The sequence below is a fragment of the Solea solea genome, chromosome 12 (genome assembly GCF_958295425.1).
Source record: "Solea solea chromosome 12, fSolSol10.1, whole genome shotgun sequence".
NCBI lineage: Eukaryota > Metazoa > Chordata > Actinopteri > Pleuronectiformes > Soleidae > Solea > Solea solea.
In genome coordinates this window covers 4,535,919-4,561,894 of record NC_081145.1, presented here as the reverse complement: position 1 = coordinate 4,561,894, position 25,976 = coordinate 4,535,919, and the positions used below count along the sequence as shown (strand labels likewise).

The 25,976-nt window shown below is 41.6% G+C and overlaps 1 protein-coding gene across 1 annotated transcript in view; it reads right to left on the bottom strand.

Moving 5' to 3' along the window:
• pclob (piccolo presynaptic cytomatrix protein b) overlaps positions 1–25,735 on the bottom strand; it is an 82,599-nt gene extending 56,864 nt beyond the window's left edge. The window contains exons 1-10 of the mRNA XM_058645444.1: positions 25,638–25,735; positions 12,724–13,930; positions 10,989–11,744; positions 7,300–8,112; positions 6,295–7,161; positions 5,134–6,090; positions 4,031–4,891; positions 2,772–3,590; positions 1,474–2,622; positions 226–1,239 (exon numbers count right to left, since the gene is read on the bottom strand). Of these exons, the coding sequence (XP_058501427.1) occupies positions 226–1,239; positions 1,474–2,622; positions 2,772–3,590; positions 4,031–4,891; positions 5,134–6,090; positions 6,295–7,161; positions 7,300–8,112; positions 10,989–11,744; positions 12,724–13,930; positions 25,638–25,735 (8,541 nt within the window). The remainder of the gene's footprint in view (positions 1–225; positions 1,240–1,473; positions 2,623–2,771; positions 3,591–4,030; positions 4,892–5,133; positions 6,091–6,294; positions 7,162–7,299; positions 8,113–10,988; positions 11,745–12,723; positions 13,931–25,637) is intronic.
• Positions 25,736–25,976: the final 241 nt, after the last annotated feature.

The following is a 25,976-nucleotide window of genomic DNA, read 5'->3' as shown; positions in this document are numbered from 1 at the left end:
TATGTGTAAATTATTTTAATTTTTATTTTATTGCTGCACAGTTGCACAGTGGGGCTTGTTGTAAAGTCATTTCACTGGGGGTGTACTTGTACATCCACATGTGACAAATAAAAACTTGACTCTTGAATCTTGAATCTTGTGTAAAATTCTGAAATGCTACCCACAATACAAACAACGTAAATACTGTTTATACAAGTGAAATCAACAGCTGCTGGGATGACTTACCTCTGTCATATTTGGCATTGGACTAAATCCACATTGATTGCAGGCTGTCATCTTGCATTGTGTGCAAGTGTTGTAGTTGGGGGGGTCTTTGGAGCCCACATTTAGTTCGACCTTGCACAGTGGACAGACAGACTGATCAGTTTTTGGAGCACCTTGGATGTCTGCTGGTGCTTTTGGAGGCACTGATGGAGCTTTATCCACTTTGGCCTGTACAGTTGTAGAAGTCTTGTCCTGCTGGGTTTTCTCTGGTTTCCTCTCATCAGTTTTCTGCACAACAGGGGGCTTGGTGTCCTTTGCGGGCATCGTTTTAGGAGAGGCTGGTGGTGTAGTTTTAGGAGAAACCTGGAATGTAGTGGACATCTTACGTGGAGTCGGCGGTGTAGTTTTAGATTCATCCTGGACAGCCGAGGTTATCAAAGTGGATGCAGAACTCAAGAAAGATGACCCAAAGCCAAACATTTTTCCTGTCACCGACTCAGCTGGCTTTGCTGTGGCAGGCTGTATTTTAGGACCACCAAAGCCAAATAAGCCTCCTGACTCCTGTTTAGCAGGTTGAGTTGGAGCTGATGGAGGTACAGATTTAGCGGAAGAAGTCCCAGGTTTTGGGGGCTGCTTTGGAGATGATTTCCCTGCCTCTGGATTTGGTCGAGGAGCAGACTCAGCAGGAGCAGTCATGGTTTTTGCAGGCTGCTGCTGGGGTTTACCAGGTTCTTTTTTGGGAATCTCTTCAGGAGGTTTTTGGGAATCAGTCTTTGTGATAGCTGGAGCAGCTTTAGAGGTGCTTTTCTTTGTTGGATCATCAAGGGTTGGGGATTCCGTTTCTTTGGTTGTAATCACATTAACAAGATCCTTTTTGTCTTCAGGAGAACTTGACACTGGGGTTTCTTTGTTCTGTGTGGTGACAGGGACACCTTTGCTTGAGAGAAGTTGGGGTTTTATCATGGGGAGGCCTGGGGGTTCAGAAGCTCCAAGTGCTCTCTGCATCTGACAGTTGAGGCATAGCCATTCCTTTACCTAAAAACACACACAGAACCTGAGTAACACACTTTGAGTTTGTTGGCAATGCATTCTTAACAACATTGATATATTGGTAACATTGGTAAGTCAAACTTTGTTTAATGGGAGGGGACAACACAGATTGGACAAACAAATCATTCCAAAAGCTTATCTCATACCTACATTCCAACACACGTGAAAGCTTATTCAAACACCAGTGTAAATTATCAGAAAACATTGTTTTTCACTCACCTCGGTTACATTTAGCATAGGGCTAAATCCACATCTGTTGCAGACATTGGTTTTGCATTCTGTGCAGGTCTTGTAGTTAGGTAGATCCTTGGAGCCTATATTAAGTTCTGCTTTACAGAGTGGACAAGACTGGTTCACTTTTGTTGATGCTTGGGGGTGATCTGGTTTTGCAGGCTCTGATGGACCTTTTTCCACTTGGGTCTGTCCTGATGGAGGAGCCTTGACCTGTATAGTCTGGTCTTCTTTTTCCTGGTGTACCTTCTGAGCAGTAGGAGGTTTAACCTCCGTTGCTGAAGTGCTTCTCGGAGAAATTGGGGGACTAGACTTTGGAGACATCTTGTCAGACACTTGCGCAGGAGCAGACATTTTGCGAGAGGTTTCTTTTGTTGCGCGGGACTCTTCCTGAACTTCAGATGTTATCACATTGGATGCTGAGCTAAAAATGGATGAACCAAATCCCATCATCTTCCCAGTCACAGTCTCAGTAGTTTTTGAGTCGGCACGCTGAGATTTAGGACTACCAAAACTAAAGAGCCGTCCTGATTCTTCATGTGTTGGCGGTGCTTCTGGTTGCACAGATTTGGCAACAGAGATTTCAAGGTTTGAGTCTTTGCTTTGTGCTTTTTGGGGCTTTACTTGATCAGCAGACTTCAACAGTTGATCAGAAGATTCTTTAACTACTTCAGGTTTCTTCTCATTCTGTACTGATACTACCTTAATTGCAGGAGAACTTGGTGGAGTAAGATCCTTTTTCTTCTCAACAGACATTTGAATATCAGTGCTGATAGGAGAAGGTTTAGCAGTAATTGATGAGGCATTTTTCTCATCTTTTGTTGAGGCCGACACAGCATCTTGGGTCTCCTTTGCAACAAAGGTTGATGCTTGGCTATTATCAGTTTGAAGTTGGGTTTTAGTTTCCTCTTTCTGTGGTGCACCTGGAATTGAACTGTCCTGTTTTTTGTCTGGCATGTCTTCTTTTTGTGTAGAAACAATATCTGACTTATGATTAGCAGTGACATCTTTTGGAGCAGAAGCAGGTGTGGAAACTTTGTTAGATGATGCCTGGGTTTTCATCTGTGGAGGATTTGCCGTTTCTGCTGTCTTTACAGCTCTTTGAACCTGGCAGGTCAGGCACAACCACTCCTTCACCTGTGGGCAAACCATATTATCTTGAATAGGGGTGGCTGTAAAACATGTACTGTATGTTTATATGACATAAGACAAAGTGAAATATCAACAAAAGCAGAGTAAAGTGCAATAAACATTTTGTAATATATCACTTGGCAAATCTCACTTACTTCTGACACATTTGGCATGGGGTTGAAGCCACACTGGTTACAGACAGTATTCTTGCATTCTGTACAGGTACTGTAGTTAGGCTGACTCTTAGACCCAATGGTGAGTTCAACCTGACAGAGTGGACATGTAGACTGGCCTGGTTTGGCAGTGCTCTGTGTGGCAGGTGCAGCCTTTGGAAGCTCTGCTGTGGCTTTCTCAACTTTAGCCTGTACGAATGGCGGTGCCTTGGTTTGCTGGAGTTCTGATTTATTCTGATCTTCTTTCTTCTGTAGAGCAGAGGATTTGATCTCTTTTGCAGGAGACATCTTTGGAGAAACTGGAGGTGTAGTCTTAGGCTGGTCCTGAACAGCTGAGGTCATCAACGTCGAGGCTGAACTAAAAATGGAAGAGCCAAAGCCAAACATTTTACCCCCCATTGACTCTGTAGGCTTTGCAGGACTGGGTTGAGTTTTTCCACCACCAAAACCAAATAAGCCTCCTGATTCTGGCTGCCCTACTGTGTTACCCGGTTTCAGTTCAGTTTTCCTTGCAATGTCTGGTGATTTGTGAAGACCAATTGTCTTATGTGGTTCATGTGGCATTTTCTGAGGAGAAACTGACATTGCCTTCTTATCCTCCTGAGTTGTGGCTGTCTGTGCTGTTATAGACAGTTTCCGCTGAGGTGACTTAGGTGCTGATGAGTCTGACTTTTCTTCTTTAGGTGGAGTGATGGTGTCAGGTTTTGCATGTATTTGAGATCTGACAGAGGTGACCTCTGGATGCTGTGTTACTCCAAGAGCCCGTTGCATCTGGCAGTTGAGACATAACCATTCCTTCACCTTAAAATTTGAAAAAAAAAAAAAAGATTGATTACATAATGTTTGGCAATCTGTGTTTTGTGTACATTAATGACCTATGTTCTTGTAATGCTGCTTCCACATCAGATGCACACCAATGTATCATGTCCATTGCGCTGCTCGGCTCAGCCAACGTGAAAGTCGTGTCTGTGCAATGACTTTGTATGTAAATTTGTAACACTGTAAATTCATGTTGGGTCCAGTGTGAACCCAGCATAACAGTTTCAGCAGCTTTGATGTAGCAATAGAGAGTAAATTGAAATCTAAAATGTAATATTCTGAAAAAGTAATGAACAAAGACATGCATAATTTAAACACAAGAAATACTTAAAAGTAAGACAAAGTGATGGACATTTCTACAAACAGTTAGCACTAAAATAAATATAGTTATATTATTGAGATTTTTATGTCTCCATTCTTACCGCTGTTTCATTTGGCATGGGATTGAAGCCACACTGGTTACACACATCATTCTTGCATTCAGTACAGGTACTGAAGTTTGGCCGATCCTTAGACCCAACATTGAGTTCAGCTTTACACAGTGGACATGTAGATTGACCTGGTTTAACAGCCAATTGGGAGCTTCCTAAAGTTTTTGGAAGCTCTGAAGATGCCTTTTCCACGTTGGTCTCTTCCAATGGAAGTGTCTTGGTCTGCTGCTGCAGCTGTGGCAGCTTCCCTTGATCTTCTTTCTTTTTGACAGCTACCTCTTTTACAGACATTTTCGGTGAAACTGGCGGAGTGGTCTTAGGTTGGTCCTGTGCTGCTGAAGTTATCAGAGTAGATGCAGAACTGAAGATTGAGGAACCAAAGCCAAACATTTTCCCACTCACTGACCCAGCAGGGTTTGCAGCATCTGGCTGAGATTTAGGACTACCAAAGCCAAATAACCCTCCGGTCTCTTGCTGTGTTGCTGCAGGAGCATTACTCTGCTTACTTCCAGGTTGACTTGCCTGATCTAGTAGCTTGACTGGACCTTTTTTCTGTTGTTCCTGGCTGCCCTGTTTTAAAGGTGAAGTGGGGGCTTCAGGTTTGCCAGACTGAACTGATGGTGTGGACTGTTTTTGCTGTAGTGGTTCTGAGCTCTCCTTCTTTTGTAAAGCAGAGCCTGGAATGTTTGTCTTTTGAAGTGCAGCTGTTTTGCAGGAATCCTTCATCTGGGCTGCAGTGGGTGAAGGAGCTTTACTTGGTGAAGTCTGGGATTTAATTGTCGGAATCCCTGGGGGTTCAGACACTCCAATTGCTCTCTTCATCTGACAGTTCAGACATAGCCATTCCTGCACCTATTGTAAAGTTGAGAAATGGTTATGTGTTGCTATGAAATTGGGATTTACAGTATTTCTGAACAACCCAAGTATTTATATCCTGGAAGAATACACTATAGGTCAATCATGTCAATGTAAAAAGGTAGCACATGATCTATACTCAAATAAGGTTACATTCTGACACATTACAGTCTAGATGAAAGGGATACATGAAAAATGAACTTCTGTCCTGAAAAATATTAATGTTTATCATTGCTTACCTCCCCAATAGGCATGGGGTTGAATCCACATTGGTTACAGACAGTGGTCTTGCACTCAGTGCAAGTGTTGTAGTTTGGAGGCTCCTTGGAGTTAATGTTAAGCTCCACCTTACACAGTGGACAGATGGTCTGGTGTGGAGATGTTTTGGACACAGTTTTTGCCTTTGCCAGCTGTGATGGAGCTTTATCCTCTTTGCTAAGGTGGGATTCCTCTAGTTTCTTCTCATGTTCTGACTTTTGAACAACTGTTTTGGTCTCTTTTGCTGGCGACATTTTGGGAGAAACTGCTGATAGATCTTTTGGAGAAATCTTGGGAGAAACTTGTGATTGTGCAGACATCTTACGTGACCCCGGTGGTGTGGTGTGTGATTCTTCCTGAACAGCAGATGATATCAAAGTGGATGCTGAGCTAAAAATGGAGGAACCAAATCCAAACATCTTCCCAGTCATGGACTCTGTTGTTTTAGAAGTATCAGGTCCCATTGCAGGTCCACTTGCACCAACTTTGTTTCCTGACTTCAGCTGTGGATCTGGTGTCACATTACTGTGTGGTTGACTTGTCTGGTCAGATGGTTTCTGGGAACCTAATGCTCCATTTATATCCCGAGGAGTTTTCTGGTCAGGGGTTGGACTAGCCCGTGATTTATTTTGTGCTCTCTTGTCAGCCTTCTCTGCCTGTGTTACTGCTGTATTATGTGTCTTCTGTGGAGAACCTTGTGTGATAACCCCCTCCTTTTGTACTGTATCAGACATTGGATTCTCTTTCTTTTTAGGTGCATCCGATTTTGGCAGTTCCTTCTTTGGAGCATCCACTTGATTATGAGTCGTTATTTTCTGATGCACCACAGATGGAGACATTTTATTGGCTGTACTCGCCGATTTCATAGGAGGCCCTGTAAGTTCAGATGCACTCAGAGCTCTCTGCATTTGACAATTGAGGCATAACCATTCTTTCACCTGCAACAAGAAAGTATGTCAAATTAAAATATGGAACATTTACAACACCTGGATTATGTTAACACTTTTCTAGATCAATTGCCAGTATGTACAGTCTGAAGTATACAATGTACTGCTGTTCAATCATTATCTATCATATATTTTACAATATATAGCATTGTATTATAGTGTAAATTCAACATAAATTGTCTTTCAGCTCATTACCTCTGAAACATTAGGCATCGGATTAAATCCACATTGGTTACAGACTAGGTTTTTGCATTCAGTGCAGGTATCGTAGTTGGGAGGTTCCTTGGAGCCAAAGTTGAGTTCCACCTTACAAAGTGGACAGGTAGATTGCCCTGCTTTGGGAACAACTGGGGGCATGACCAAGCCTTGTGGAGCTTTTTCTTTATTGGCTTGTAACAACGGAGATGCCTTGGTTTTTTGGTCCTGCTCAAGTTTCTTCCCCTGTTCTTGTTTTTGGAGGGATTTGGCTGCTGTTGCAGTGGACATCTTGGGAGAGACTGGTGGTGTTGTTTTGGATTCATCTTGGCCAGCTGAGTTTATTAAAGTTGATGCAGAACTGAATATGGAGGAACCAAAACCAAACATTTTTCCACCCAGTGATTCCGTAGGCTTTGTAGCATCAGGTTGAGGTTTAGAATTACCAAATCCAAAGAACCCCCCAGATTCATCTTGTCTAGTAGTGGCACTGTTACTCTGTTTGTGTCCAGATTGACTTGTTTGGTCTGAAGTTTTCTGGCCATGTTGTGGAGTTTTATGACGGGGAACTGGGCTGCCCTGCTTCTGAATTTCTGGTCCTTTCACATCAGCCTTTCCTTTCTGTTCTGCTGGTGGTTTACTCTGAGGGGATCCTGGTGCAGAGACCTCCTTTAATTTAGATTCAACTTGTGTTGGAATGTCTTTGCTCTGAGGTTTGTCTGTTGGGGGGATTTCTTTCTTTAGAGCATTGGCAGATGCAGGAACTTTATTTGGTGAGGCCTGTGTTTTCATCATAGGGGTTCCTGGAGGCTCAGATGCTCCAAGTGCTCTCTGCATCTGGCAGTTGAGGCATAACCACTCATTCACCTGTATAACAATTAAGTAAAAAGGTCAAATTAAAGTAAAATACAGATTAGTTACGTCACACATTACATTATTTACCATTTACAACTAAAGTAAAGCAATCAAGTAATTGTGCAATGTAAAATATTCTTACAGTCTTACCTCCTTGACATTTGGCATAGGGCTAAATCCACATTGGTTACAGACAGTATTTTTGCACTCTGTGCAGATGTTAAAGTTGGGTGGATCTTTAGAGCCCACATTGAGATCCAGTTTACAGAGAGGACATGTAGATTGGACTGCTTTAGAAATAACTGGGGAAGCTGGCTTTTGCTTTAAAGGAGAATGTGTTCCTTTCAGCTGCTCTGCTGAAGAAATCTTGGCCTGCTGTAGTTCTGGTTTCCTCTCTGGATCAGGTTTCATGGGGGAGTTGGTGCCCTTTGCAGGTGGTATTTTAGGAGAGACTGGTGGTGTGATTTTGGGCTCTTCTTGAACAGCGGTGGAAATTAAAGTAGATGCAGAACTGAAGATTGATGAGCCAAAACCAAACATCTTTCCTGTCACTGATTCTACAGGCTTTGTATCATCTGGCTTTGGACCACCTCGGCCAAAGAAGCCTCCTGAATCTTGTTGTTTAACTGCAGTGGCACTACCTTGCCTTTGTGTAGTTTGGCCTGTCTGTTCTGTTTTTTTCTGAGGGCCAGTTTCTTGACTCTGCTGTGGTGTTTTCTGACCAGGAGCTGGGTTGGCCTCTTTATGACCACCTGGTCCTTTAGCAGCTTCAGCCTTGACTGGTTGTGCAGCTGGTGTAGATCCTTTACTAAGTGGAGACCCTGGTAAAGAAGTCCTTTGTTGTATTGGTTGTGCTGTTGCAGGCTTTTTTGGAGATGAACTGACCAAAGATGTATCTTTCTGAGTTTCACTTGCTGCAGCAGCTCTCTTAACCTGGCAGTTTAGACAAAGCCACTCCTTTACCTTAAAACACAACAAATAAACACATTATTCAGATCCATGTTCAATAAACCCACAGATAATTATACACCCCATTCAGACCTCATGCAGACTGCCACAAGTTCAGCCCTCAGTGCTCTCAATCCATCCTGAATGCATCATATCAGATCACAAAAACACATTCTGAGGTGGGTTGAGAACGTGTGTGGCCATATCCCTGAGCTTGCATGAATGCCATCTCAGCTGAGACCACTCCCTCAGCTGTGTAGGACCACTTTGACCAATTGCAGTTCGACATTATTTTTCCACACTAATCAGTAGCCATACATTGATTTATTTGCAGTCACCAAGACTCATTAAAACATTTTTTTTTGTCACAAACAGACATGATGTTAGTGGGTATTTAAATATTGTACGGAAGAAAGCCCGATCTGACCTCATGTGGTCACACATCCAGGATGCATTTTAATGCCAAGTGTTAACAGTCATACTAAAACTGTCCACATGTGGTGGAATCTCTCAGGACAGATGTTAATAGCAGGTCTGAATTAAGTCATTAAGTTGAACAGTATGCCAAAAATATAAGCAGGTATAGGATTTTAGGTGATTAATACTAAACAGAAAAATCTGCTCACATACAGTATATACACAAAGTCATTTGGCAATAGTGCCTCTGCAAATGAAAAGAATTGCTCACGCGCTATAAAGGGCAATATTCATACTTAAAATGACATATGGGGCTGATGAAGCTGTGTAATGACACAGCACCATCAAACAGGCAACCTAACTCATCCCCTGCCATTTGTTTAACTCTAAAATGATAAAGCTGATTAACAGTAATGACTGTAATTCAGTGGTTTGAGCTATAAATGTGACCACATTCACTTCTACAGAGCACTTGCAAAATACACAGACTGAGCTCCACAAATGTTTTAGCCATTCATTTTTGACAGTATCACAAGATTGAGTGGCCTCAGACTGTCCAATAGTCTACTATCTGTCTACTGCAGGGAATTACAGGGTCAAGTGTCATGGCCTTTGTGCTTTAGATGACCGAGAAGATGTAATTCACCTTGAATGTCATATTCCCTGACCTTGTTAGGATTAGGACCAGGAGTCCTAATGAGGCATACTTTTATTGTATTACTGTGTGTGTGACAGTGGGGTAAGTCAGCAATTTTGAAAGTTAGACAAATTTCAACCCATCACAAAAATCATTCCTATTCATAGCTATAGAATGTTGAGAGCTTTGCAGACTGTGTGGCCCTCATCTGTTTGGTGTGGTCAAAGAAAACCTGTCTAACATAACCTGCTCACTCCTGGACTTAACACCATAGAGGGATCTTTATGCCATTATTACATAACCATTTCATTTTGGTGCACAGCCAGTTATAGGAGCAGTTCCAAGAGTTTTTAATCACATTTATTAACAGCACAGGGCTTTTAGACAGTTTCATCAATTACTCAGGAGCAACAAATGATTTTGGATGTAAATAATCATATCTTCTTGGTATTGAGATTAACAAGTGTGTTATATTAGGTGGGGAAAATGTTCAGATCAGCTCTGCACAGTCAGCTACATTCTTCTCTCTGGAAAACATACTTTTATCGGAAAGCCTTCCCCAATTATTTTAAGTTTAATTCAGAATTTCTGTTTTTGTTACATAATATAGGTTTTATGAACTGAATTTGTCTTCCTTTTAATCTTAAGCATTATGTAATGTGAATCTTAAAAAGTGCTTGATAAACTATTATTATTATTATTATTATTGATAATAACAATGTTATTATTAGAATCATCTTAGAGCTAAAGAGCTAAAAAAAAACATGTAGGATTGTTTGGCCTTGGTGTAGGTCTACAGAGTGGTTTAGTCTGTGTTAATCAGGTTCTTAAAGGTCATGTAGAGTGATTAATAAATATCTCCTCTGACTTTGTCAACCTACAGTGAAATGTGTTACTCACTAAACAAATTTGAATTATTAAAATGTTGCTTTAGGTGTTTCAGCTATATTTGCTGCACTGTTATGTTGGGGAAGTGTGCACTGGAGGAGCCCAACATACACACACACACACACACAAACAAACTTTAGTGGGGATCAAAGCCGATGAATGGGGCTGTGTTTGTACTGAATATTAACTAAATACACTGCTATCAAACTTCCCCAAACACACACAAACACACACACACACACGCCAGTGATCACTATTTGTATTTGATACTCTCACTATTTTGGTGTCAGTACATATTGTACACAAACACAGAGCTGGTGTAGCTACAGTCCTGCTTTCTTTGCTCCTCTTTTTACTTCATTTCCACATCGTTAGGAATTATAAATAAAGTGGCAGATATTTTCTGTGTTTTCGCATCGAGGTAAGAACAATTTTGGGACAGAGAAATCTCAGCTAGCTAACAAGCAAATCAAAGGCAGCACAGTGGGAGCAGGTGAAGTTACATAAAGCAAATGATAAACAGCTGAGGTTTTTATATCATTACGCTAATTATGGTTCTGGTGCGTCATCGAGCCACATTTTCAGACAAGCCAAAAAAGTCCTGAATTTAAGACTGGAGAGAACAGTCTGCTCCATAATTCTTAACTCCACACCCACTATTTTCTAAAATATGTATGAAAATGTTTCTAAATTATTCTTCAGTACTAGATGTTGTCTATCCAAAAGTAATTATAATCTATCTATTTATGTACTTGAACACCCCCATGAACAGGAGTTTCAAATGAACATTCCAGACAATGACGTAACTACAGACCGGACCATCTGTGAGGTTCTGTAGAAACTTATCTTACCACCTAGGAGAATTTCAGAAAGATAAAGTGATGCATGTAACTTTCTTTGGACGAATTATGTTATATTACTTATCATGGATACATATAATACACCTTACCTCTTTAACATTTGGCATGGGGTTAAATCCACACTGGTTGCAGACAATGCTTTTGCATTCAGTGCAGGAGTTGTAGTTGGGAATCTCCTTCGAGCCCACGTTGAGCACAACCTTACAGAGTGGACATGTGGACTGCCCTGCTTTAGCAGGCTTTGGAGTCACTGATGGAAGTTTGTCACCTTCGGCCTTTGCCTGCTGGGGTGGCTCATGCTTCTTGTCTTGTTCTGACATTTGGCCAGATGATGGTTTGGTCTCCTTTTTTGTCTGAATTTTGGGAGAAACTGGCGGTGTTATTTTGGGTTCATCTTGAACAGCTGAGGCTATCAAAGTAGACGCAGAACTGAAAATGGAGGAACCAAAACCAAACATCTTCCCAGTCACTGACTCCTGGGGCTTTGCAGATTCACTCTTAGCACCACCAAACCCAAATAAACTTCCCGACTCCTGCTGGGAAGCTGAGGAAGCAGTGCTTTGCTTACGTCCAGTTTGACTAGTCTGGTCTGGTTTTCGAGACCCTGATGCTCGTTGGGTCTCAGGTGTCATATTTTGAGCAGCTGGGTTGCGCTGTTTGGGACTTTCTGGCCCTTTCGCAGCTTCAGCTTTAATCTGCACTTTCTGAGGTGAACCTGGTGCTGACATCTCTTTTTTGACAGGTTCAACTTTGCTCGGTGTGGGCTTTTTCATGGCAGGTCCTGATGATTCAGAAGTTCCTTGGGCTCTCTGTATCTGGCAGGTAAGACAAAGCCACTCACGCCCCTGTACAAGAAAAATTAAAAGATACATTAATTTGGATGATATTAAACATGATAAGTAAATAATATATACATTTCACACAAGTTAAATGGCATCAGAAATAACAGTTGATCCTGGTGAATTTCAGATAATCATAAACATTTTGAAGATGCCAAAAGTCTGAGCCTGTATCTTCCCCTTAAATCCAGATCATAATGATTCATAATATTATTTAGAAGGAATGTTGTTTTTCATTTAAAAATGTTCACTAAAAAATAACAAAGATTCTGCTTCTATGAATTTGAAACAAAGAAGCCACATTTTTACAATCTGTGCTTAGTGAAAAAGGGAATGCCCTGCCTGATTACATTTGTAAATCTAAAAATATTTATTGCAATATAATCCTGAATCGCAATTATTTGGTCAGAATAATGACAGAAAACGTTCACGTTATCCCACGTCTGCAGCCTAATGAGTGTTTTATCTTTTTTGTTTTGTTTTTTTAATTAGTTTTTGTATAAAATGAAAAGGATTCTTGTGAATACAGCAAGTGTTGAACTTTTTAAACGATACTGTACTGCGGCGGTTCCCAAACACTGGATCCGGACCCACAATTGGGTCACGGCAGATTTTATTGGGTGGTACCCAACCATTTAGGATAAAGCGATAGAAGATGAATGGATTTTGTTAAGCTATAGTATATTATATATTTTTTAAATAACATGCATGAAATGACTTTTTCATGAATTTATCAAACGTCTGGAAATGATTCATTCACAAGTGATTAGGTGTTACAGATATATATCTGCATATTAGCTGCCAAACCATGCACAGATGAGCTATTATCACACTTTGTAAACAACATTTGCCATTTTTAAAAATAGGTCCCCCGTTTAGCAAGTTTGGGCAACACTGCTGTTATGTATGCAAAACTTTTTTAAGAGAGAATATTAAGCAAAACATTTATACTGTATATAAAATGCAATAAGGAGCCAGTACTTACATCAGAGTCTGGAGGGCTGAAGCCACACAAGCTGCACACTTCACTTTTACAATGTGTGCAGGTTTTGTGGTTAGGTGGTTCCTTGGTATGAATATTGAGTTCTGTTGTGTTACAAACTGGGCAAAGGGGCTTAACGACTTGTTTTGTATGAGATCCAGCTTTCGTTGCTGCCAGTGGTGACTGGCCTGGTGTACTCGGCCCCTTTAGGCCTTGTTGCTGGGGTCCAGGTTTTTCAGAGGACTGCTGTTGTGATGTAGTCCTGAGGCCTTGCTGCTGTTGCTGCTGCTGACCCACCTTTGGTGAGCCCGGTTGTGCAACTTTAGGGGAACCCGGCTGTCGTGGTCCAGTTTGTGGTGACACCTGCTGTTGCTGTCCTACTTTAGGTGAACTTTGCTGTGAGCCAGGTTTTTGTTGCCCAGCCTTCGTGGACCCTTGCACCCCAGTCTTTGCAGGATCTTGTTGTTGTGTCCCTGTCTGCGGTGGAACCTGTTGTTGAGATGATGCCTTTGGAGAAACTGGTTCAGCTCCACTCTTAGATGTAATCTGTTGTTGAGCTCCAGGTTTAGGTGAACCTTGCTGAATTGGGACCTTAGGTTGACCTCCAGGCTGTGCGTCTGCCTTTGGAGCAGCTTGTTGCCCACCAGCCTTCTTCGGGAGCCCAGCTTGTCCATTTCCATGCAGCTGTGGTGATCCTTGTTTCGAAGATGGCTGGCTCTTTTGCATAGGGGGGACCTGCCCTGATTTTTGGGCTCCCTGCTGCTGCTGCTGCTGTTTAGGGCCTTTGCCAAGACCTGCTCCTGGCTGCTCTCCTCCATGTGGCTTTGGCCCCTGCTGGGGAGGAGGTTTTGTATTTTTACCCCCCTCCCCATCGTCTCCAAATAAACCAAACTTATTCACAGCAGAGGACACAGCATTGAGGGGGTTGGCCCCACTGAGGAACTTGGAGGAGAACATAGCGGGGTCTTCCTCCTCCTCGTCCTCCTCCTCCTCACTAGAGCTGGACTCTACAGAACTGTCAGAGCAGGAGCTGTCTCCTCTCTGTCCAGGCTCTCCCACAGAGGCCTGAGGGAGGGCTGGGGGTGGAGCTTTTGAGAGGGCATCTACAGCCCCACTGATGCTGCTACTGCTGCTGTGGCTGCTGCCGCTGCTGCCACTGTGGCTGCTGCTCCCTGGACTCTCCTCTGGCTCAGCATCTACGCCAGACTTCCTAAATCCACGACACACACAGAGACAGAAGAAGTGTGAGATGACAAGGAACAAGACAAAAGAGAGTGTGGATGTGTGATTCACATTTACACTGATGGCTCAGCCAATATTCTGCCAGGTTTCTCACATTTATTTATGTTTCTATTCTAATATTTTATTCCCTATTCTGTCTGTTATCTATCTATCTATCTATCTATCGATCTATCTATCTATCTATCTATCTATCCATCTATCCATCTATCTATCTATTTGCTGTGCTTCTGTGCCGTGCAACTTCTTGATTCTTAAATCTGCAAGTTCTACCCCTGTCCATTATACTTTTACTCGGGCAAAAATATAATCTGCCTAGGAGAGTGTTATATAATCTGCTGTTAACTCTGAGGCGGGCTTTATCTTAATCTTTGAACTGCAGTTTTTTTTCTTACAATAGGTGCTTTTAAATGTGAAAGCACTGTAAATGTAATAAAACATCTCCAGTGACACACACAACCCCCCCCCCCCCACACACACACACACCATATAGCACCTACTAAATAAAATGTACTTTCATCCCTTTTGCTCATTATGACCGCATCACATTTGCCACCCCTGCACAGAGAAAACCTCACACTTTCATTTACTCCTTACAGCTGTTGCATTCAGCCCCATGGACAGAGTCGAGAGCTGCAGAAACCTCAGAGATAAAGATCTTTTTACTGCACAGCCACACAATATAGACCTGTGTGAAGCACAGGAGGTACCCTCAACACCTTTATGACCAACCCATTTACAATGAATCAATCCAAGGAAATCAAACATTTTATGCTCTACTGTGTAAGAATCACACACTGGTTTTCCACATTCATCACACATGGTACCAAGCGTCAGGGAGTGAGCATGAACACCATGCATAGCATGTTTCACAGCAGCAAGAAGACGGGTAAACACTCTCTCTCTCTCTCGCTCTCTCCCTCTCTCACACACACACACACACACACTATCTCTCTCTCTGCAGAAACTGCAGGCACATCCGGGTAGAGGCCCATGGACCCATGGAATAAATGCATGGGGGGGGGCAATTGATCCTTCTTCATATCATATACTACAAGTCTGTAATGAGCAGATGTTATTCCAGCGCGTGTAGACTTGGATTGAACGCTTACTACACTCTCAGCTCACCGCCACGAGCAATCATTCACACATTTGCAATGAGTGGACGTGGATATCTTTCACAGAAACGTTCTATCGTAATGGGGGGGGGGGGAGCAGCATGCATCACGCGTCACTACTCCAAACCCGACTACATCACTCCGTGGAGGGCTTGAAGGTGGTGACAGCTCCGCGCGCGCGGCTGGAGCAAACACATTATCACCCATTTTGGTGTCCTTGACCTGTAAAAGTAGCCAGTGCTGTTGCTCAAATCAGCGAGGAAAACCCAGAAAAATCCCTGTCAACGATGGCATCTCCCGTGAAACACTATCTGTAATCCCCCCCTCCCTCCCTCTCTCCCTCCTCACCTCCTCCCATCCTGCAGCCCAGCATCCTTCACCCTCCGCGGTCACAATGTCAAACACTGAAGCGCCGGGTATTTCCAACAGGAACAGGCAGAACGTGGACCTTCATCAGCGGCACATTTGCCTCCTCATCCTTAAAAAACCTTCTCTGATATCTCTTCTGCCTCTTCGCGCGCGCGCGCGTGTGTGTGTGATCGCCTCTGAGGATGGAGGGCACAGGCAGCAGTGAGAGTGATAGAGAGCGATCAGCTGCATCCTCTCCGCCCCCCCTCTCAAGTGCGCAGGCGCCGCCATCTGACAGGTGATCACAATATATATCACGCACGGAAATTGAAATTAAAGGGGACAACGTGATTTATTTCCACGGAGTCATCAGTGGCAACGTCCTTGAGATTTACCCACGTTTTCTCAGCGACCACTGACGTCATCGGAAATGTCACTGTGATCATTAGGATGAGAAGCAGCAAATACCGATTATATTCACTATCTATCAACCTGTTAATTATTTACTTGATGGACAAGTATTTTAATTGGTCCATAAAATACAGAAACATTGAGAAATATCAGTTGATAATGTCCTCAAACATCGAAGATACTCAGTTAATTTTCATTGAGGAGCAACTAAACCAGACCATATTGACATGTATAATAGTTCTATATGAAAGCATCAAAAAACAAAGAGAGGTTGTATGTCATGTTGAGTTGAGCGCCTATCCAAAAATGTTTCAACCATTTCAATCAATGTAAATCCGTATTTTTTTCCTTCATCTTTTGACACTCCACACTTTGACATGTGTTCTTTCTTTTACAGTTTACTGAAAGCACCGTTGAAGTGTGTTTGTCGCGTGGTAAATTAAAAAACTACCACATCTTCACCATAAACTTTTTTTGTACTTGTCATTTTGAATTTTCTATGGCTGGAAACAGGCTGATAAAGTGTTGTTGCTGTACTTTGATTAAATTTGACCACAGACTGCCATGCATATTTTTAAATATTAATAAATGCCTGTTAGAGTCTACTGTCAAATGAGTTTACACATTACTGATTAAAGTTTTCAGTTAAACACAACTCTGTCTGCGTCTCTCGCTCGCTCTGTTTTGTTTCTGTGTCTGTGGTGACATTCCTGTGCTGCATCCATCCAGAGCGACACACTTTATGTCACAATTGAGCAGGCGAGAAGTACAATTACCGGTCCATCAATCTACTTAATTAAAAGCAAAAGGCCGTTCATTTAATATGTCAGTGTGATCATCACCACCACTGAACAGATGAATAACTGAGAAAATGCTCCCTGAAATCTGCTTTATCATGGAAGTGATATCTTATACATCGAGATAAAGCTGGAGGATGTTACTGTTTCTCAGTGTAGACGTGTTTTGTTTTCATGTCTGTGGTGACAAGGAGTGGTGTGTTTTACAAGTATATTGATACAATAGATAAGTTTGATTGATAAAAAGATAAAAAACTGAAAAGAAAAAGAAATGATCCCCACGTCTCTGAAACACAAGTGAGGTAATGAGATAATGAAATGATTGTTGAAAGAGGAATGGTTGGAATATGGACCTCCTTTCAGAAAGCTCCACAGGCTCAGCTGAGGTGTGAGGGAAGTTTGGCGGGGCAGCGACACAAGCAGTGTTTTGGTGACAGAAGTTACACACTGTTGCTTTGATGTCAGTGTTTCCCAAAATATTTTGCAGGGGCACACCCACTTTTTAGAGGTGAAAAACCACCGTGACCCATTTCACATGAAAACAGCAACTGTGCATGTTACATAACATTTTTCTGTCCTACTGCCACTTTCCATTCCATGCATTGTGTTAGATAAATATATCACACGTTTATTTTAGCTTAAGTAAAATGCTAGAAATGCTATGAAAAGTGCTATACAAATAATTTCTGATTGATTGATTGACGAATTGGGTTTCTGGCTTAAAGTTACTACCTTAAACTAGAGCTAGATTGACTGGCAGGTTTCAACAGTATAAACAGTAGAACAGTATTTCTTGTTTTCCTTTCAAGTAGCACCAGAGGAAGCTCGCGTACCACTGGTGGAACAAGTACCACAGTTTGAGCACCATGGGATTAGATCATACGGGTGTGAGCTCACACAGTGGTGTGAGGACCCTATTGATAGTTAATCAGCCAATTACTTATTGATGAAAGTTTACACATTTTTGTTCTCAAAATCTGCAACATATACAGATTCTAGGAAAAGACCTGAAATGAATATTTATATTTAGACAATTTTGGGTATAAATTGTTATTAAATTGTGGGGTTTTTTCTCATGGGTTTTTTCAAGGGAAAAAAAAACTCAGAGCAAATTTATCAGCTAAACAATCTGCATAAATGACCCATCGGCTTAACCGATTTCTATAGATCATCAGATCTCTACCATAAACATTACAGTTTATTCACTTGACTTTTTCTACACTCGATATGTTGAATCCATACTCTCATCATTTCATTATCTCAATCGTAAACAACACCCATCTTTCAGGCCTGTCAAAATACTGGCACACAGCAATACATCTCAGCTTTTGTCATGAAAACTGCCTTCTCATAGTTCTCCACTCTTTGTCAACTCAGCACACAGCTTCACAACCTCATTTTGGACTGGACGCCTGTGCGCCTCCACTGTGCGGACACAGTCTAGACGTTTCCTCCAGGGCCTGAATTAAAAGTTGTTGTTCGCTGGTTGCAGAATAGCTAATGAAGACATATGAAATCAGTGGTGAACACCCACGGGCTCAAAGCCCCTCTTCACACTGTGTAACATGTCTCTTGTACTGGCTTTGATTTCACAATTTATCCAACCAGAGATTCTCCACAGAATGGACACGAGACAAGCTGCTGAGGTTCAGACTGAGCATTAGAATGAGGAAGAAAAAGTGATTACAGTGACTCTGAGCGTGGTGCCAGACGGGCTTCTCTGAATATATCAGAAACTGCTGATCAACTGAGATCAGCAGTTTCTCAGATCCATGATCTAGGGTTTAAAGAGAAACAGCCCCCCGAAAAAGAAAAGAAAATATCCAGTGATGATGCCATATTGACACCAGGAGTCAGAGGAGAATGGCCAGACTGCTCAAATAACCATTTCTTACACTCAAGGTATAAAGAAAACCATCTCTGACTGCACAGCATGTCAAACCACACCAGATTGGATGTCATGTGTACCTTATAAAGTGGCACATTAGTGCATGCATATTTTTGCAACTCTTCTGAGATTTTCATTGGGAGTGACGAGGATGGAGAGGATTAGAAATGAGCATATTTGAGGGTTTGTAAATAAAGTAAGAGAGACAATGTTGAGATTGTTTGGTCATGTGCAGAGGAGGGACATTGATTATACTGGACAAAGGATATCGAAGATGGAGCTGCCGGGCAGAAGGGAAAGAGGAAGACCACGGAGAAGATTCATGGATGTTGTGAAGGAGGACATGAGGACAGAAAAGGACACAAGGGAGACAACAAGATGGAGACAGATCATCCGCTGTGATGAGTCATTAAAGGGAGAAGCTGAAAGAAGAAGGAGAAGAAAAAGATTTATACAACTGTTTCAAAGTTAAACTTCTATTGAAAACAACGATGTAAATGCCACAAGACATTATACATCCCTGTGCATTGGCAGTTGACAGCAGTTGTGGTTTAGCATACACTATTTATATACTATTTAAAAACTATTAACTATTTAAAAAAATATTCTCACCACTTCATATCGAACTCTTCCACATACAACGATAATGAATTAGTTTTGGTTCTAAAACCTGTCATGTGGTACACACCCACAACCACCTACCCACACACACACACACACACACACACACACGGGTTTGCACATCTATTCTTCTTAGGACACTACATTGAATCCCATTCAGTTGAACAACCTAAATAATGCGTTTTCCTGAACCTTAACAACAACCAATTCATGCCAAACCACAAATCAAATCCAAGCCCTAAACCTTAACCAGCTCCTCATAAATTAGTTTGGTTTTGGTCTCCAAGAAGACTACTGGTCCTGACAAGGTCAGTGTTTATGCCAGAAAATGTTACAAATACAAGCACACACACACACACACACACACGTGTCCTTTCCTTTCCTTTCCAGGATGTGGTATAAGCGTGAGTGAGATGTGTGGGAAGGATGACAAGCAAGTGGTGTGTGGGCATGTGGGAGCGTTACGTCATGTGTGATGTGTGAGCGGGAGCGTAGTTATGGTCTTGCTTTGGAAAGCAGCAGATTGGGCTTGAGGACACACACACACTGGAAAACACACACACAGGAAACATTCATCAGCACAATCTCCATCTGGGGACTGAGGCTTTATCATTGTGTGGGCTTGTACATGGGCAGGAAATCCTGTAAGGAGTGTTTGACGGCTACATCTACCTCATCCTCACAATGCGGTACTTAAAGACGCAGTGTGTAACTTTGAAATACAATCCAGAGTCTGTCACATTCAAACCACTGTCAACCGAGTTCACACAATGCTGACGCAAATGCTACGCCTATAAACTAAACATGACTCTCTTTGTATTTCTCAGTGTATGGCAGCATTTTAGATCCTGTGTCACCCAGGCATCCCCATGCTGCACACAGGCGGTGATTAGACATTAGACAAATGTGAGACGGCTGCAAACAGGTTGGAGTATGACCGAAATAACAAAGAAGAGCCCAAAAGAAAACATTTGGGAGTAAATTTTACTGCTCAAAAACCCCACTTGTTTTGCAGTTTGAGGGGATGAATGCTTCTTGTGCCCGCCCGCCTATGCTCTGCTGTTGCTGATAGTATTGTTTGCGTTGCCCATTTCTTAGATGGTCGTAGCATACAATTTCTGTTCACAAATACCAAACAGAGCTAGAATAATATCAACAACAACACAAATGATGCACTGCAGCTATACTGTAACACTATTTGGCGCTTGCTGATACAAGTCACTTTTTTATCTGGTAGGAGATGCCACCATTTGTTTTTTCATGTTAAGCCAACTTTGCGCTGTACAATTTTGTCTCAGATCAAAGATGATGAAACATGGCAATATTTTTGGTCGTGCCTCCAAAACAGTGGTCGACCAAAGACAGCCTGGAACATAATTCTGACTGTGTAATAAATGTAGGACGAGCATCTCACAGTGTGACTGCCGCTACGACGCACGTCTAGTAAAGAACCAATAGAGATGATGCAGTGGTCAACGTGACACTGGCGCTAAACCAACACAAAGAGAGCCAGAGACGCTTCTTGCTTTGCTTCATTGTTTATTTCTAGTCTGGCACTGTAGCGCCGTAGAGGCTCAACGCACACTGATGACGATTTACACTTTACGCAGTCTGCGTACGTCAAACTCGATGTCCTACCAAAGTTTATTAGATCATGTCACAGAGTGCGGCTTGCAATACATTTATAAAATGGCTCAAATCTCAGTTTTTAGATCTATGCACCTCGACATATTTTGACATAGCTGTTATTTGAAAGAACATGGTGGCACACAACCAGCTGTCAAAAAAATCACGAGTGCACCCTTCAGGTTTTTGTTGCTGTCAAACTGTTTTCATCCCACTCACACATGTATGTCACCTTTGTCAGTCAACAACTCTTATGTAAGGCTCGATCGTGTTCTTTCTTTTTATCTCTCTCTCTCTCTCTCCCCCTGCTTGTCAGTTTAAATACAACAACGACAATATACACTGTCACCAGCCTTCTTCTTTTTCTCCCACGCACACTCGGATAACACAAGACCAGACTTAAGTCCTGCACTCACACAGCTCAAGCATCCTAGATTTGAACAGCATCGATCGTTCATGCAGACACGAACACTGGGATGATTGTATCCTCTTGAAAGTGCAGAGGAGTCAGAAGTGTTCCAGTCAGGGGAATGGTTTGAAAAAAGCAGGAATACTAACAACATGTTTGGCCTGCAGCTTTCTTTCTCTGCCTCACCACATCTGTGGTGATTGAATTCACATACAGGACGAGATGCAGTTCAAGGTAAAAATGCAGAGATTAATCGCATCACTCACTTTGCTTCTTTCTCTGTGGAGTAAATTTAGCTTTTATCGCCCATTTTAAAGTAGAACGCTTTCTTCATTTTAGTCATACAGTCTTTTCAAATGAAGAAAAGGCAGGGCTAAGGTTGCCCATAATGAATGAATCATGACAAAGACAACTAACCTTATGTTGAGTGGTTTGATTTGTGGCTCCTCTAGTCGTGCCAAAGTGCTCATGGGCAAGACACACTGAAACCCATACTGCTGTACTGGCAGTGTCCTCTTTTCATTTGATCTGTGTCGGTAGGTGATCAACCAAGTTTGTTTTGGTAAGACTCTATCCACTGACTTTTATAGCCATGGTTCCCAACCTGGGACCAACAAAATATCATGTCTGAGGAACATAAAACTACGAGTTGCCTTGGTTTTGATATTATGGGCGCACAGTACAGTTTTTATCCATATACACAGTGAGAATAGCAACACACGTTAGTAATTATTCATGGTATTGTTTTGTTGTGTGTGTGGACAGGGGTTTGGGTTGGGGGAGCTGGTTTGTAAGAGGAAAAAAAGGTTATAAACCATTATTTTATAAGAACAAAACTGTAAAAAAAATATTAGTTTATCTGCCAAAACTCATGGGAGGATTAGACACTATCACCAGTTTTGTTAAGAGCTGATTTTCGTTTGGGACTTGGCATTAACAGATGAGGGTGAATGTTGTCATGTTTATGTAATATGTAATAGCTATAAGTAGATAAAGTTGTATATTTTTTTATATACAAGACAGACAGAAGCACATTCACACAGACAATACAGCAACGTACAACATGACAATAATCTATAGTATTCATAATATATGAATGTTGAAAAAAAGAATAAAACACGGAATAATAAAATATACATCGACTTGTGACATTGGGATGAGTCTGCATAGGGACGAGGGACAGAGATTGTTGGAGTGCGGCTCAGTGAACGACCTCTCACGCGACACCACTAAAACAGAGGAGATGATACTGGACTTCAGGAGAAAGCGTGACACAGACTCCGCCCCTCTGTGTATCACTGGAGCAGACTTTTAAACCCCTGGGAGTGCATGTTTCTGAGGGCCTCTCCTTTTCACACAACACACACAACTTCACTTCCCCAGAGTACTCAGGAGGAACAGCGTGATGGTGGCTTTCTACCAGAGGTGGAAAATGTAAAGGTAAAAGTACTGGTCTAAAAATGTACTCAAGTTAAAGTAAAAAATAAGAAGTTTAAACTATACTAAGAGTAAAAGTTACTTAGGTTGGGCTTCCAAAATGGGTCAAAGGTCAAAAATGTCTTAACTCTCAGTTAATTAGCGCCAATTCATCTGTCCTCATCATCCACCCGTCCTCGTCATTCACCTTTCCTCATCATCATTCACCTGTCCTCATCATCATTTACCTGTCCTCCTCATCATTCACCTGTCCTCATCATCATTCACCTGTCCTCATCATCATTTACCTGTCCTCCTCATCATTCACCTGTCCTCATCATCATTCACCTGTCCTCCTCATCATCATTCACCTGTCCTCATCATCATTTACCTGTCCTCCTCATCATTCACCTGTCCTCATCATCATTCACCTGTCCTAATCATCATTCACCTGTCCTCATCATCATTTACCTGTCCTCCTCATCATTCACCTGTCCTCCTGATCATTCACCTGTCCTCATCATCATTTACCTGTCCTCCTCATCATTCACCTGTCTGCATCATCATTCACCTGTCCTCATCATCATTCACCTGTCATCATCATCATTTACCTGTCCTCCTCATCATTCACCTGTCCGCATCATCATTTACCTGTCCTCCTCATCATTCACCTGTCTGCATCATCATTCACCTGTCCTCATCATCATTCACCTGTCCCCTTTCATTTCTTTTAAATTCAGGCCAACTTTTTTTTTACTCCTTAACGGTTGTGTTTCAAACGTAGTGAAGTGCGGTACTTCCAAAAAACACTTTTTAAAAAAAATAAAATTACACATTTTAAAGATTACTTTAAAATGTTTTAGAAAGGACTCAAAAAAACTACTCAACTACAATAAGTTAATGCGAGTAAATGTATTTCATTACTTTCAACCTCTGCTTCCTAACTTTCAACCATTGAGAGTGTACTCACTGCTGCAGACGAAAGGACTCTGCATACAGAGTCATCATGTCTGCAGAAAAGATCACCGGCTGTTCCCTGCACCCCCTGGAAGAACTTGCCATTTCACGATATATCAGCGGAGCAAAAAACATCATCACTGATCCCTCCCACCCCAGTCACCAACTCTTTGAACTGTTACCATCTGGCAGACGCTGCAGAGCTGCCAAAGCACAAACCACCAGACTCAGAGACAGTTTCTTCCCCACAGTCATCAGCGCACTAAATAAACCAAACAATCTATTTATGCTGTTAAATGATTCACTGAATGTCCTGAATGCTTTTATGTTTAGATTCATCATTTAAGGGTCACAACTAATTACGTTGTATTCCTATGCAATGACATGAAAGGTGGGTAAAAACCGAGAACACTTTCTGGATCTGTATATAAAGTTTACCATCTTATATCTTACATTACCTACAATTCATCCAGATTTCTTAAGATTTCACTGAGATATAAACATCTCAACTTGTTAAATGGGACTGAACCAATTCCGTAATCTGGATCCAGAAAAATACTTTCTAAATCAATTCTGATTGATCTGATGAAAAACTGTAGACAGGAAGTTGCCAACATAAGGACAGACTTACAAATACACCCACACTGATGAAAACATAATCTCCTTGGAGAAGGTAACTATAAATCCAAAATACACATAAAATATCAAAATATCAATGGGGGTGAATTTGATTATAGCAAAACTGTAACATAAAGTGCTTCATGTGATTGTCAAGACTGGAGAGGCACAAAATACAGTTATATTATATTATATTATATTATACTGTATTATATACATGTCATAGGTCTGACAGTCAATTTGGCCTGAGGCAGTGAATAAAAACTGATTTTTTTCTTTTCTACCAAACATTTTCTTCTAAACTTTTTGTCATATATTTTATTTCTAAACATGTGCCAAATACTAAACACAAGATCAAAGGGGACAGTGCAGTCGCTGTTGTGGCCCCTAAACACTGGAATAATCTGTCTCTTCCCCATCTGTTTTTAAATCTCCTCTTAAAACTCATCTCTTTTCATTGGACTTTGACACCGTTCAAGTTGGTGAGGTTATTTGTTTTTGTTTGTATTTTTTTTAATTGCTACTTTTGTCCACGGTTTTATGTCTTTTCATTTATTTTAGTTGTATCCTATCGCCTCGCGTGAGCTTTTATGCCTATTATTTATTATTCTGTATAGCACTTTGGTTCACTGTAGGTTGTTTTAAGGTGCTTTGCAAATAAAGGATTGGATAATAATGAGATACTATTTCAAAAATATGACTAAGCATCTCGTAATCATGTGACGTTATAATTTAAGCCATAATATATATTTGAATTTTTCAAGTGACGGAAACAGGCTTCTATATACTGTATGTCCAGTAATTATCAGTTCTAGCAATAGAATTCTGTGTGAAATTGTCAATTTCCAGCAGGCAGGCAAAAATCGGACATTTGAAATCATCTGCCAGGCCAGATCCTAACACTGGTTTTGGTCCATGCTGGCCACTGACATGTTATAATATTAGAACCAGTGCTGAGAGTGTTACCTGTTGAATAACAGGCCTCAAGGCTTATCAAATATCTTGTTTGCTTCTAGTTACATAAGTAGAATTACAGGCCTTTTAAACTTGCAGTGCACTCGGACTGTTGCCTGTGGGACAAACATGGGATTTATGAGAACTCGTCCTCAACAAAAGTGAAACCATCAAATCAACTTTGACAAACCCAGACTCCATTAACGCTACCCCGATTTCCATATTTCCAAACATTAATACAGACCTATAAGGCCTACACCATCAAGAAAGACATAACATTTAGTCTGTACAGTTGAGACTGGACCCCACTATACTTATCTCACTCTCATTTTAATTAAGCCGACACACTGGAGCATAATGCTGCCAAGCAGTTTCTAACCCCCACAGCTGTAATTTTCACGGATGAGACTGCAATTTCCTCCACAACAACAGACAAACAGTTACTTCCAATTGCCCTCTCTCTGTAAAAAAAAATGACTGTGGAAAAAGAATTTCTTTGCAAAACAGACACACACCTCTGACGCTGACCCTTCAGGAAGGCAAAGCAGTTTTTTCCCGGCATGGTTTTCTCAGGAGTGGAGCCGGAGCGGTGTGGAGCAGTTGTGGCCTGCATGGAGGCGTATTTGCTGTCCGCTCTTGGTGTCTGGGTCTCTGTGCCTGTGTGTTTGGCAGGTTCACTGTGTAATCTATACAGTAACCTGATCACACACACTTTGCCAGTGTCATTAAATTTACATATCAGGCCCTAAGGAGGGGAAAATATGGACTTGTGACACCACACTGGAAATGGAACCAGGTGTAAATGCTCCAAAAAGACCAATAAAAACCATATTTACAGTCTTAGATACTTCCAC